The sequence below is a fragment of the Acinonyx jubatus genome, chromosome F2, assembly GCF_027475565.1.
Source record: "Acinonyx jubatus isolate Ajub_Pintada_27869175 chromosome F2, VMU_Ajub_asm_v1.0, whole genome shotgun sequence".
Lineage (NCBI taxonomy): Eukaryota > Metazoa > Chordata > Mammalia > Carnivora > Felidae > Acinonyx > Acinonyx jubatus.
This window is the reverse complement of record NC_069394.1, coordinates 29,299,659-29,314,754: the sequence shown is the minus strand read 5'-3', so window position 1 is coordinate 29,314,754 and position 15,096 is coordinate 29,299,659. Positions and strand designations below refer to the sequence as shown.

The 15,096-nt window shown below is 39.1% G+C and overlaps 2 protein-coding genes across 3 annotated transcripts in view; one reads left to right on the top strand and one right to left on the bottom strand.

Moving 5' to 3' along the window:
- EMC2 (ER membrane protein complex subunit 2) overlaps positions 1-15,096 on the top strand; it is a 451,211-nt gene that overhangs the window by 360,126 nt on the left and 75,989 nt on the right. For both annotated transcript variants that reach the window (XR_008292581.1, XR_008292580.1), the window contains exons 16-17: positions 1,179-4,941; positions 5,422-5,556. The gene's annotated coding sequence lies outside the window, so the exon portion shown is untranslated. The remainder of the gene's footprint in view (positions 1-1,178; positions 4,942-5,421; positions 5,557-15,096) is intronic.
- TMEM74 (transmembrane protein 74) lies at positions 1,219-2,136 on the bottom strand. The gene has a single exon (XM_015070430.3). It carries the CDS (start codon positions 2,134-2,136, stop codon positions 1,219-1,221), a length of 918 nt encoding a protein of 305 aa, XP_014925916.1.

The following is a 15,096-nucleotide window of genomic DNA, read 5'->3' as shown; positions in this document are numbered from 1 at the left end:
GTAAACATCATGAGGCAAGGCATCACAGTTTCCGAGGGCCTGGATGAGGAACGGAGAGAGACACTTAGACCATGTTAGGAGGAGGCGAGTTTTCATGAGGATGCAGTTCCCACTGAATCAGTTTCCTCTCTCTTTGTCACTCTTATCTTTTAATTTTTTGGCTGTGGGCTTAAGGACTGCTTCCATTCTGGGGCAATGGTTTGTTGCTTTGCCAAGAGTAAGTGATACCAATTTCTAAATGTTTCTAACAGTCTAGCTGCAATTGTATTGGAAATTTTCTCCAAACAATAACAAAATGTCACCTGGGTGTGTCTGAGCTAATCTGACCTGCCTAGAGGTTTATATGTCTGGAAATATATTAAAAATGTCTAATGCTTTGCCTCTCTGGTGTGAGAACCAGGAGACTTCAAGAGCCCGGGTAACCTGTGGGATAGCTAAACCACAAACAGAAAATGAAATTTACGTAAGCAATTAATTTTACTGTACCTAGAAAATGGGCATGCAACACCAGCTCATATCTGGCACTAACATTCTGGGTTAAATTCAGATTGGTCTAATAATGATTTATATATTTTTCTTTTCCTAGAAAGTTTATTCTAATGATTTAGTTACCACTTCTGAGTACAGGAATGATTATAAATACAACATATATATTCTTACATTTTTAAAATAATCAACATCCTCAAGCTTCAAAATATTCAAATTCAAAACCCTATATTTTAATGTTCAGCCAAATTAGAGGAAGAAAAAATTTAGCAAGAGAATGGATAAGCACCTTTGAGAATTAAATGTAAGCCTTATTGTGTGATTAGTGCTTAGGTTCTTTTTCACAAAATAAGTTACTAATTGATCCTACTGTGTGCAGGACTTCTTAATGTCCAAAGAATACCCCATACCATGTTAAAAAATCATTTGTACGCTGGTTGTTAGAAATATTTTGCTATAGAAACAGAAGCTGATGGCCATTATAGATTAATTAATCTCAGCTCTTTACAAGGACAGGTGTAGCTGGTTGTAGTTTCTTAATGCATCTTAACACAGCTTTTCTTGTAAATAAAAAATACATATAGAACAAAAACACTCACTGGCTGTTGGTTTGTGAAATGAGCATTTCCTGACAAGCAAATAAACTGCACTGTTAATTTTAAGAAAAGTGGTTGGTTGGTTGGTTTTCACAGAAAATGCTAACGCAGACCCTCAAGAAGTTCACAACCAGAATTAACTCTGTACATCAAGAGCGTCTTCTTCTACCAAGGACAGTTCCAAGGTGTTTTCATTCGTGCCGGTTTTCATCCTGAAGTTGAAAGAACCATAGAGTTTTGCAGACTCTTTGGAAGAGGCAAACCTGTTGCGACGATATAGCTCCCCCTTCCACATAGACATCATCAGCAAACAGGACAGAACGACCCCCCCAAGAGTGAGCAGGCAGAGTCCCGCAATCACACAGCGATCCAGGTGAGCCCCCAACCTTGCGCTCTCCTTCTCCAAGCGTTCCATCTCCCGGGCCGCCACGGTGTTGGGATCCACAGTCACTTCCCGTGGAACAATGTAAGAGATGATCACCAGCAAGATGCCAGTGACCAAGAACAAGATGGCACTGATGAAACCATAGTCAACTGACCTCCCTGAAGATGTGGCTTCCGAACTTACATCATCCTCATCTTCGGATATCAAGGATACGGCAGCCTCATGGGACCACTCGTTTGGATTTCCCCAGCCAACGTCTCCCAGGTGATTGCTCCCTTTTGCTGAAGGGGAGCATCGGTTCCTTTGCTCTAAGTTGACATTCTCATCCACACAGGTAAAAGAAGTTTCTAATTCCTGGCTGCAGCAGTTGCAGACTTTCCGCCCTGCTGTTATTTGGTTGTTCCCTGAGTTGAGAGGTCCTGGTGGCAAGGAGTCTGTCTGAATAACTCTGTCTTGCAAAGAGGAGGAGGGGGATGCTGGAGAAGGACTAAGTTTAGATCCTTCAATCTCAGCTGCTTTTGGTGTTGACGTACAGTGTCTCTGGCAGCAGAGAGCAGCTTTGATGGCTGCTGCATCTGCCTGGCCATCAGGAGGGCCTCCTGAATGCCAGTCCCCAGCATCGCACAGGACAGCCTGGCTGCTCTTCTTAGCAAGGGAGTGGAGCTCCATCGGAGCTAGTCAGACATCCCCCAGCAGCTTCTGAGAATTCTGCCAACAGCAACACAGATAAGAACCCAACAAGAGCTAAGGCTGCACTACCAAGAGTATCGCTCCTGAGGTCCCCATCTCCTTTTCAGCCACAACTGTAGACACCTCAGCCCCAATTCCTCTAAAAGGAGTAAAAGAAAGGAGAGGATACCTAGTGGCAAGAAAGTATGAAGAGGGCAAATCCTCTGACTTATCACCGGGATTAACACTGAGAAACTTAGGTCAGGGTAGAAAAGAAGCACAGAGGAAGTAGCAGTGTCTCTGAAGAAAGCATTGCCGTCACCAAGCCAAATTTATCCAAGGACTCACACATTACTGTGACAGGATCCCTCAAATAAGAAGGCAAGTTTCCTGTAGAGAGACACAAATGAGAAAGGCAGGGACCTTTTTTAGCAGAGCCGCGATTTTCTGGAGAACCTGGGGAAGCACACACTTCTCAACAATTCAGTTAAATTACGTTTACACTATCTTTGTTCAGAACAGATTCTAATACAGATTAGCTTTACAGCATCACCATGGACGAACAAATATGTCATCATCAGCTGGGCTTTATTGGAACTGGGGCTCAGCATTTTGATTGAGTAGCTGAAGTGGGTAAAAGATGGCTGGTTTAATCAGCCACCTTTCTTAAACTTACACCTCATACATCCAATGACCTTAGTCAACCAGCCCTGTATTTTCAAGACCCTTGCTTGTTCGTTGTGCTTTCTTTCTCAGCCCTTGTGGCTACATGACACCAGCTTGTTCTGGACCCAGAAGTATGCAGACAACATGCCTTAACTGTGTGACCCCTGCCAAATATGAGGGGCCAGCCCACTCCACACCCTTCCCCCCAACACACCTACCTGCTCTGGGTACAGGTCTGCTACTCTTGCTCACTGCGTCTGAATGGGTCTGAGTTCATCTCCCTCTGCCTACTTTGCTAAGAAACATGCATGCCAAATTGACCATCTGAAAGTTTTTATTTAGAAGTAAACTGACAGTAAAAGACAAACTATAAACCCACAGAGTCAACAGTTTGTGAGGTAAGCAGGTGAGAAGCTATTTCCAAAGTTCCAAAATTACCTTTGGCACTTTGTATCCATGACATGCCCTTACCCCCACCACAGCACGGGACCTTTCTGTGATAGAACTTTGGGTTGAGCAGAAAACTGCCTATCTTTCTCTGCTTCTACCATCCTTTGCAGGATAGACTCCCTTTTCACTGTCACCAAGTACAGCAGTTTCAAGCAAAGGCCCTCTTTATTTTGCTTTCCAGTAATAATTGATTTAAACCATGGTTTGTGGGTTTATTATGCTCACAATCCACAGCTCCAACACCTGGTAACCCACACAGATGCACAAGTAAGGCTCACCTAATGGTCTACCTGGCAACTCACTTAAAATACGGGAGAGGGAATCCACATCCTTGCTGCTCTACGTTACAGTTTGTTTTGTTTTTAAAAAAAACCACTTCTCTCCTACTACCAAAGTTTCTCTGTAGCTAAAACAGAAAAACAAAACAAAATACAAAAAGACCAAATGCAAAAAACATTCAAGTGAACCAGAACTTTCCTTTAGCAAGTGGATACGGATCTCTACAGCTGGATCCCTCCAGGAAGGAAGTGGTGACAATGTATTTGATCAATTCCTGAAATGAAAAATCATCTCGCTGTGCCCTCAGACATGAGGTTCTCTGATTAACTTTTGGCACGATTAACTCATCACATTGGGCTTTTTTTTTTTTTTTTTTTGATTAAAATGGGCAGAGCCCCTCATGAGACTTCCCCATTTATAACAGAGGGAATGAAATCTCCACTTAATTCCCGTCTCCTGCTTCCCTCTCTCTTTAAAGAAAAGATAGACTCTGCTTGTTCCATCGGAGATATACTAGCTGCACAGTCGATTCCCTTTGCAGCTCCGTAATCCGGGGCTTCCATCCTCAGTAGAGAAAGGATAATCCCATGGGACCAGCTAAAGGCTCTTTCCTTCCGTCTCCTGCCTCTCCGTCTTTCTGGTTAAGAGCGCGGTTAATGAAATTGCACCTCAAAGCGAGGGGACAGCACTTTGCCTCCTTCGTCTGTCATTAACTAAACATTAATATCTGCACTGGAACTAACTAATACGGGCGAGGCTGATCTGGGGAAGCGACCTCGGGATCCGTCCAGCGCTCACTGTGCGAGAAGAGCGCGCAGCAAGCTCCGGGAAGCGGTGCTCCCTGCGAGATCAATCCATTCATTCCGGGTGAACCTCAGGGCGCCCAGAGTCCGGCTGCGTTCGCCAAATACCCCGAGGCGAGGCAAGCAAGCACCTAGGGCAGGGAGTGGGGGACGCGCTCCGCTGCTCCGCCAGTCTCCCGGGGGGGGGGGGGGGGTCTCTCCCTCGCCCCAGCGCCTCCTCCCGGTCCCACTCTCCGTCACTCACCCCTGCTTTGACCACCACGTGCGGCTGGACCACCGCGCGCCTGTTCCTGCGCGGCTCCACGGGAAAGTCCTCCGATTACCAGCCGTGGCACTTGTAGCCTCAGCGCGCCGCTGGGCTCCACGGGGTGGGCAGCGCCTGCTGTGCCGGTTGGGAGGGGCGGGGCGGGGCACTCCTTCTTGCTGAGCATCCCGGGAGTTGTAGTCCAGGGGCGGTCTCCATCCGCGCCCTACCCCCACCCCGTTCTCTCTCACTCCTGACTTTTGCCCTTCCTGAAGACATTCCCGCTATACCTTCAGACTCCTGATTGGCTCTTTGGAAGAAATCGCTGTGTCCTAAACTCAAGGTTGGGTCCTTCAGCCTCAGGTAGGGCTGTAGGATTATGGGGGAAGGAGTATATTTAGTTCCAACCCTGTGCCAGGCAGTATACATATTTTGGCTTATTTAATAGAACAGATCTTCGAAGTAGATTTTATTAATCCTCATTCTACAGATGAGGAAAGAGGCTCAGAGGAATTGTTTCATCCAAGATTACAAAGACAATAAATGGTACCTAATAAATTTTATTCAGCAATGTATTTCCAAAGTCATTGCCTTGCCCACAAAATCAGGAGAAATATGACCATTGAGGGTAAGGGATTGTTCTTTTTGCCTATGCATCCTCTGTGCCTAGCCAAATGTCTGATATCTGTTGAATTATGAATAGTAATGACCCAAAGTAGCAGAAATTAACATAAATAACACTTATTACTGCCATGTTCTCTTGTGATTATTTCAGATACATTAACTTATTTAATATTCACAATTAATTTTTAGAGTCCTACAAAAAAATTATCATTTTTACAGGAGAGGAAACTGAATTACAAAGAAGCTGAGTAATTTGTTTGAAGTTGTAAACTTGATACTCAGCAGAGGTGGGGCATGAACTCCAAAAGGTTATAAGCATTATGCAAATTGAATGAATGGAAGAAAGACCAAAAGGTAAGAAAAGAAAGGGTTGGGAATAAAGGAAATCTGTAGGTGAAGCTACTGAGTTATGACTTTCAAGATAGAGCAGAGTAACTTCTTTGGATCACCCACCTTTGTAACCATAGTAGATTGCAGCAGCCAACAGCCAAAAGGAATGTGTGGTTTGTGGATCATCTCTCAAGTTTTCGGAGTCACCTTTGGGAGTATTGTAGGGTTATTGATTGTTTTCATCTAAGGGAAGCAAAAGAATGGCTGTAATGTAACTTTTTGCTACTTGTGAGTAGCTCACATAAACTGTGGTTGCTTGCTTTCAAGTGAGAAGTAAATCTCCTATAATGACAGTTTTGTTGGTTTTCCTTTATAGTGATAGAATCCATAGTATCATAGTTCCAGGGACTTCACAATCCAGCCACTTTAAGATCTTTTTTCCCCATGACTCCCTTTTAGCCGGTTAGGCCCATTTGTTGATAAGCATGCCTTGTGTATTTGTGGTTTCTTCTCCGTTGCTTATTACACTTTTTTCCAGTGAGAATATCCTTCTTTCAATCCCCTATTCTTTCCACTCTTTGAGGACTATCTCCTCAAACCACACCTGCAGGGATACATACTGTTTTTAGTACTTCACATTTAAAAGGGAACACAAAGGCACCATAGGATCTTGAGAAGACAGCAACTGAGAAGTGGAAGAAACTTAAACTCACATTGGACAGGCAGACACTGAAGGAACTTGGGATATTTAGTCAGAAGAGACTTAGAGGACACAAAAACTAGCTTTAAATAATTTGAGGTTTGTGAAAAAGAAGAGGTTAAAGGGGTAAAAGCAGAACCAATGACAATAATAGTAGTATTTATTATTCCTAATGTGTTCTCATCTTTAATTCCTACACCAGCTCTATAAGGGAACATGTATTATTGTACCCATTTTGCAGTGTAGAAACCGAGAAGTGAAAAGTGGAGTCTCTGTCCCAAGATTTCAGAACTAATAACTGACAGAGCCAAGATTCTAACTTGGGTCTGTCTGATTCCAGGACCCGCATCTCTTCACCACCACACTATACTGAGCAATGCTTCACAGCACAGCATACATAAGAGGTGATAGTATTTACTGCACTGGGATAAACATAAGAGGTTTCTCAGGGCCATAGTTCTGGGGCTGTGGCTCCTTCAGGCCCTGCAAAACAGCTAGAAAGGCCAAGGGAACAAATAAGCCAGCACGTCTATAATACAATGGAGCACCTGAGGATGGCAGACACAGGGACTGAGAAGTTTTGGGTAGCACTATCACATTTAACAAGAGGGTTGATTTGGGGCTGATTATAAGGAATAACATTCTCTCCAGGAACTTGAAATAGGGTGTCTCATGAAAGTGAATTCTGTATTCCTGGAGAGGATGAAGGAAGAACCATTTATTAGTGATGTCATGGAAGACATTTATCCAGTTGGATTAGAGGACCTCTATAGTTTCCCTACCATAGATATAAAAGTTACATCACTTTTATGAATCCCTTTTCCTCCAAACCAGCCCGCCAAAGATTCTGCCTCCTATGAGCTTTACTAAGACTTGTCAGCCCTGATTTTTTTTTTTAATTTATCAGCCACTGCCTTGTGACATTTTTTGTATGTCTAGATAGCTACTACATATTGTTCAACTTCTCACTTTGGTAACTAGCCCTCTAACAGCAATGTAAGCTCCTTATGGTCAGTATTCGTGTATTAAATGTCTTATTACCTCCTTCAGAAAGTGCGGTATTTCTATTGAATAGAGGGAGGGAAAAAGAACTGCTACTGGAGAGGATTATCTATCCACATGATTCTCTCTCATGCCCTATTTCTATATATAGTACATTTGACTGTCTACATATTATTGGGCGTTAAAAAAAAAAACATCATCTCTTTGCCATATACTCCAAAATCTCATTCAAAATTCTGCAGAAAAAGAGTAAATGTAGACTGACTGAGCTCCTGGAAAGAAAACCTCTGCCAAAAATACCACTTGCTGGAATAACTTCACCTCTCTCTCCTGTAAGTCCATATCTAAAACATTCCTCAAAATCTGACCTGAGAACCTTTTTAAAGATTCAAGAGCCTTTCTTGTTCAACATCCCCAATTTCTTATTAATCTTCTAATTGGCATTCTCATGACATAATACATTTCCTTTTATACAGTCATTTTACATATATAGAATTATTTCATGTATATTTTATATTGCTTGCTATGTAGTATGTCTTCCCAGATAAAATTTAAGCTCTTTGAGAGCTTTCTATAATTTTGAAGCTACACATGGGCATGAAACAGCAAAATATGTGAGCAACATGGTTCCTCAATATATGCTTACAAAATAATTGACACTAGTAAAGTGGTGATATTAAGGTCTAAATAACGATTTTGATCTTACAGAATTTTTAACATATCACATTTTTTGTTTGCTTGTATTCTGTGAATCTTGGGGGAGCATTTATGATTCACTAAGTTAATCAGTTAAAAAACGGATTCTGAGAAGTAAATCTACCAAGTGAATCAAGGGTAGTGAAGGGACTTGTTCTGTTACAGTCAGTCTCTTATAATGATGACTGAGGATGCTTTCCAGTTTTCTCTCTTCAGCAATGATAATAAGGACAGATTGTAAATAAACACCCTTAGTAGGTTCAGAGTTATCAGAAGATGCTAGGCTGTAAAGAGGTAAAAAAGGCATTTTTAGAATTGGCTATGTAGAGGCTCAGTCATTTAATAACAGCAGCACAGGAATATGACTTACTTTGTGCACCAAACTAGGGACTTCTGAATGATGGAAGAAAAGACTTACAAATGACCAAAATTTAGAGTAATGATCTCATTTACTAACTAAGTTCTAGGAACAAAAAAAGTCATATTTCCTTTAAATAAAAATGCTTACAGTGGCCAGGCAGGCATGCTATTTAAATTAATAAAGTATCAGATAGAGACAATTAGGATCAGGGAAGACTTCAGCCAAATAGAGAGCAAGTGTTTTTCCTAAAGGGATCAGTATCCACTAACTGCTTTACCTGATTTTTGTCAGGTAAATAAAATAAAAGTCAGATAGCAATAAAAGTCAGATAATCCAATTTGTATTCAAAAATTAAAAATATTGGGGCACCTGGGTAGCTCAGTCAGTTGCACATCAACTCTTGATTTCTGCTCGTCATAATCTCAGGTTGTGGGATCAAGCCCCCCCGTCCAGCTCCATGCTGAGCACAGAGCCTGCTTAAGATTTTCTGTCTCTCCCTCTGCACCTCTCCCCCTCCTCGAATAAAATAAAACAAAATTTAAAAAAACAAAAATTAAAAATATTTTAATTTAAATTTAAAACATTTAAACCTGTGTGGGTCAAAGGAAACATAACTACAGGAAACATCTATTTCCAGTAATAAGGAAACTAGATGACTTAGATCCACCCACCACTGAGGATTGTTAGAAAATCTAGACAAAGTGTATAAAAATCATGTGCTTAAAGTCATGCAAATTTAAGAAGATAGGGAATAATTACTGGGCCAGAATCTTCAGAAGGAGAGAGGCTCAGAGACGCAAGTCAGAAGCTTCGAGCTTCCTCTTACTTGAGGATGTTAGATATTTACAGAGGGGAGAGCAGAGAGGCTAAGAACCTAAGGAGAGTAGGGGTTGGGGTCCTGAGTCTGCCAAAGGAAGGAATTGTAGTGAACTACAATTGACGCTGGTAAAATGGTGTCCATTCTAAACTCTGGGTTGAAATCGCTAGCAGTGTGAACCAGAAGATAGGCCCTCACAGGTAGCACACTTCAGTCTCTTAAAATGTCAATCCCTAAAATTGAACCAAGGTTATTTCAAAGTGTTAGGACACCAGTTACTTGGCAGAAGAATTCTCTGAAAAAAAAAAGAAAAAAGAAAAAAACTACAGCATCCTCTCAGACCAATTCTACAATTTTGCTAATACACTGACTCATAGTGAAAAATAACCATGAAAAAAGTCAATTTCTAAATGTCACATACTATATAATTTTATATGTATATATAAAACACATTTTCAAAATGACAAAATTATAGAGATAGAAAACAAATTAGTTTTTCTCATGGGTTAAGGATGGTGGAGGGTGAGGGAGTGGGTGTGACTGTAACTCTAAGGGATAGCTTGAGAGAGATATTCATGGTGATGGAATAGTTCTGTATCTTGATCATGGTTGTGGTTATATGAATCTGTGGTTACATGTGGTTATCACATGTGGTAACTGATAGTTTTTTGGTTTGACATTCCATATAGTTACACAAAATGTAACCATTGCGGGAAACTGAAGGATATACAAGATCTTGCTGTAATACCTTTGCAACTTTCCAAGAATCTATAATTTTAAGATAAAAAGCAAAACAAAAAGCGAAGCACATCAGAAGATTATATTACATTCATGAAAACAAACAGAAACATAATGCAATAGAAAAGACCAATGGGAGTCCTTGGATATTGGAGAACTTTAAATAGCTATATTTACTGTGCTTAATGAAATAGACAAAATTTAGAATTTTGTCAGAGATCTGGAAATTAAAAATAAAACATAATCAAAATTAAGAACTCAAAAGATGAAATAAGAGATTAGACACAGTGAAGAGAAATTAGTGAATTGGAGATAGATCAACATCTCAGGGCACCTGAGTGGCTCAGTCGGTTAAGTGTCCAACTCTTGACTTTGGCTCATGTCATGATCTCATGGTTCTGAGATGGATCTCACAGTTCTTAGGATTCTCTCTCTCTCCCTCTCTCTCTCTGCCCCTCCCCAACTTGTGCAAGCACGTGAGCATGCACATGCACACATTCTCTCTCTCTCTCTCAAAATAAATAAACTTATAAAATAAAATAAAATAAAACATCTCAAACAAATCACAAAGAGACAAAAGAATGAAAAATACAGAAGTGAAGGTTAAAAATGTAAAAGCTACACGGTCAAGTTCCAATCAGGGATTCTTGTGTCTAAGGAATAAACTTTTCTCTCTCTCCTGGGAGGAGAAGAGAAGGCAGTTTTCTCTTGCTCCTGTACATAAACAGGTAATATCAGTTTTTCTGATCCTCACTTGTGATACAGACTTTGAAGTTTGTACACATAGGACATGTGACTTGGCTTTCATTACATTGTCCCAGCAGTAAAAATTGGGGTGTTGGAAACCACCTGGTCATTATTTTCTTTTTAAATGAAAAATGGTAAACTGTCTGTGCCCCAAATCATGTGCACATTCAAGGTAAAATTAATAAATATTAATATTTTCTAAAACAATAGCAGGAATGAAGAAAAGAGGCTAGCTACTAAAAAATACTAATTATAGTTGTATAATTCCATTTATATTAAGTTAGTAAAAGAGGCAACACTATACCGGAATATTTTGGTGAAACAGTGGAGAAAAGTAAGAATGTGGTTACCATAAATGTCCATATAAAGGCTATCTTTGCAAGGGATGGAGGGAATAGTGATTTGGAGAAGGCAAAGTGAGAGGCTTCTGGGACATAGCACTATTCTATTCCTGACCCACATATGTTTACACAAGTATTCTTTTTGAGCTAAATTATCGGAGGTAACTCTTTATTTCATGCATTGTTCTCTGTGTAGGAGATCACAATAAAAAGATAAAGATGCCTTTGGAGAGGATTCAGGTTTCAAGTACCTGATTTGAATCTTTGCATTAAGAATTTATACCAGTCTAAGTATTTATTCTCCTATCTTAAGAAGAACTTGAAGATGGTTTCCTTTAGCTTGGTTTCACTTGGCATATTGTTTTTGTTTTTGTTTTTTTTTATGATTATTTCTGAGTCAGAGAGAGAGACTCGGAGTCAGAGTCATTTATTTATGAATGGGGGAGGGGCAGAGAAAGAGGAAGACACAGAATCAGAAGCAGGCTCCAGGCTCTGAGTTGTCAGCACAGAGCCCGTCGTGGGGCTCAAACTCACAAACTGGGAGATCATGACCTGAACCGAAGTCGGTCGCTCAACTGGGTGAGCCACGCAGGCACCCCTCACCTGGCATATTGTTATGTATGGAGAGTGGGCAAGTATATGATATTACAGGACCCCTGATACCATACTACCATGATCTTTTTTGTTATTTATTCAAAAACTGTTTCAATTCCCTTCAACTCTCTCCGTGTCCTTTATCACATCCCTTTCCAGAGATACGATCCAGTTTATAGTTCCATCACTGCACTGAAGTTCTTTGTTCAATTCATTAATAACATTCAGTAGTTCAGCCATTCACTCAAGTATTAATTGAATGTCAAAAGTTCTATGCTAAGTGCCAGATGTAGAGCGGTGCACTGAATGGATACATCCCAACTTTCAAGGAGTTTACAATCTGGTGGGAGATGTGCCAATTTAACAGACAACTATAATGCCATTTCATCAGTGTTCTGACAGAGGAATAGTGATATAGTAGGAATATACCAGAAGAGTACCTAATTCAGAATTGGCAGGTCAAAGTCGACTCCCAGATGATGTACTATCTAGACGAGACATATATAGAAAAAAAATTAGCTTTGAAGAATGAGGTAGCCTGATGAACAGTGGGTGACAAATTAGAAGTGAATTACTGCAGTTCAAGAAAATTCAGTATGTATACAATAGAAAGTGTGAGGGGGAAAAATGTCAAATAACGATGTTGGAAATGTCAGTAGAGGAAAGGTCACTTTGGGACTGGCAAGTAAGAATAAGGTGTGTGGACTTAATTCTAAAAACAGCAAAATTCCAATGGTGGCTTTTAAGTAGGAGAATAATAAGATCATATTTGAATTTTAAAAAGATCATTTTGGGGGATATATTGAAGAAAAGCTAGGCTAGTGTGATCAAATAGTTTATAATAATTATCCATGCAAGAGATAATGACAGTGAGATATAAAGATATAAGTAAGTTACAAGGTAAAGATATATCATGCAAATATTAATTAGAAGGAGGCTGAGGTGGCTATATTAAAGTGGGCTTCAGGACAATGAATGTTACAAGGGATAAGAGAAATAATGATAAAAGGTCCAATTCATCAAGAAGACACATAACCAGAAGTGTGGATACACCCCCCTGCATCTCTGTAGAGCCACATGTCCAGTTGTGTTGAATGGAATGTGTGTGGAAATGATGTGTGTTAACTTCCAGGATAAAATAGTTAAGGGTCTGATGTTTCTGTCCATTTTACTCTTCATGCTGTCTGCTCTCTGTATGATGTTAAAATGACCTTGAAGCCACAATACGAAAGCAGCCTCGACTGCTGAATCACAGCATAGAGGAGAGCTACTTGATCCATATCAGACTCAGACATGAGCATAAAATAAACTTCTGTGGCAGTGAGGTTCTGAATCTATTTGGCACAACAGTTAGCCTTCTCTCCTTAAATGCAACAGCAAAAAGGAGCTCAGAAAGTGGACAGAAAGCATCTGGTCATCTCTACCTATGTAGATAATGGTTTCAGCAGTTACTGTGTTTTGTTTTGCTTTCCTTTACTATTAAGGAGAATAAAGGTTTTATTTTAGATTTTTCATATCATATTTTTTATTATTGCTAATCTTTCGAGTGATATTATTTCAATACTTAAACTAAGTTACCCTTCTACTTGAATTTTCTTCCCTCACTTTCACTTTCTTTTTCCCTATAAAATAAGTATGTTTGAAAAGCATAATAACTTTATAGCTGAATTTCATACTTTTGAATATGTGTCAGAGGAATAAGCAAGTTGGATTCCTATAAATGTATAAACATGGCTCCAGCCCATTATTTGCCTCAATGTGTTTATATATATATATATATATATATATATATATGCATATATATACATATATGCACATATATGTAATATATAATATGTACATATATACATATATATTAGTAATATATATAATATACATATATTAGTTTTTAAATATTAATTTATATATAATATTAAATTGATATTAGTTTCGTGGGGTATAATTAAATATCTAGGAGGAAAGGAGATTCAACTCTTTAAAAATTCAACAGGTTTCATTATTGTAATACTTCTGAGACTCTTTAAATGGCCAATGTATGATTTGACTCTAACAGTAAGGCATGTTTTTAGTTTTCCCAACCTTATAGGATTATGATTCTTATTTTTCACAAACACAAAGCATCCTGTAGAACTATTGTTTTGTAAAATAAACTTTGGGATACACTGCTACAAAGGAATGATTTTTTTTTTACAGAAATATCAAATAAGACTATTTCATATTTTGGTTCATATTTTTCAAGGCCCTTTATAGTTCAACTCTGTTATAGTACTATTGGAGACCTGACTTTAATAAGCGTCTCAGGTGGTGGTTGTGCTTCATTATTTGTTCTCTTCTGTTGTTAAACTTTATGGTATATGGTTGACTTTAGTGTTTTATCATTGCTGTTAGTATCAGTATCAGTTTTCTAACTCTGTGCTTGGTTCTTCTTTAGCGTAGGCTCTCATCTCTTGTTTGGGTGGCTACAATTATCTGGTACATAGTACCTAAAAGAATCATAATAGTACTGCTTATTTGACTAGTGTGAGGAAGAATTAAATAAAATGTTTGGGAAGGAGATAGAACAGTGCTTGACATGTAAATGATCTAATAAATGTTACAATATTATTATATTTTAGCTATTAATTTGTTTCTCACCTGTTCCCCTGATGTTTAGTCCATCTATTAATTTTTAAAATTTCAACGATTATGTGTTTCACTTCCCAGGCCTTTAATTTTTTTCTTTTGTGTAACCATTTGTGCTATTTCTTATTTTATAAATGTGATGTCATACCTTAACTTTTCAAGGATTTTAATTATACATATCTTCAAATTTACAATCAATATCACTTTTGATTCCTCTTTTAACTATTTCATAGGCATAAGGTCTTCAGTTTTGTCTCTCTTTAATGGGATGTCTTTCCTCAGATATTTGGCCATTTGTATTGTGTTTATCTTTACAGTGGAAATTTTGTGTTGGATTTGCTGCTCTGTTTGTTTTGGTAGCTTGTAGTAGCTTCATATTTCTTCAGGCACATCTTACCTGCTTTTCATATTTTAGAAATTTTTCCTGATTTCTGCCCCACTGATAGTCCTACACGTTTTATAGAGAAGGTTATTTGTGACAAAGTTCGTGACTTGGCCTTTGCCTAACTCTTTTTTCTCACCTCCCAGCATACACTTCAGCTTCATAAACTATCTGCAATTCACTGAATATTTTCAGCTGTACTCCTAGCATTCCTTTTCCAAAGCTGCCTTTTCTGCTTAAACTAGCTGGTTCTGAATTTCGTTCCCTCAACTTGTCAGTATAGGTCAACTCTGCTGGAGCATGGCTTTCTCTATAAAATTCTTCCCTACCCTGAATAGCATTGACCACTACTTCCTGGGTATCTCAGTCTAACCCAGCTCTTATACACTCATCAGAACACCAGTAATATATATCTCTATTTTGTCTGTTTGTGTGTGACAGGGAAGAACATTCACTTCCAACCTTCACTTCCCTTCTAAAGAGGGCAAATGTCAAGGAATGTCTTTCAATTTGCTGAGCTGGGTGATATATGAAAGTGCAATCTGGGAAGCTGAGAAAGATTAA

Excerpts from the sequence above, each read along its gene's own strand:
- TMEM74 (XM_015070430.3), bottom strand. The coding sequence starts at position 2,136 with ATGGAGCTCCACTCCCTTGCTAAGAAGAGCAGCCAGGCTGTCCTGTGC.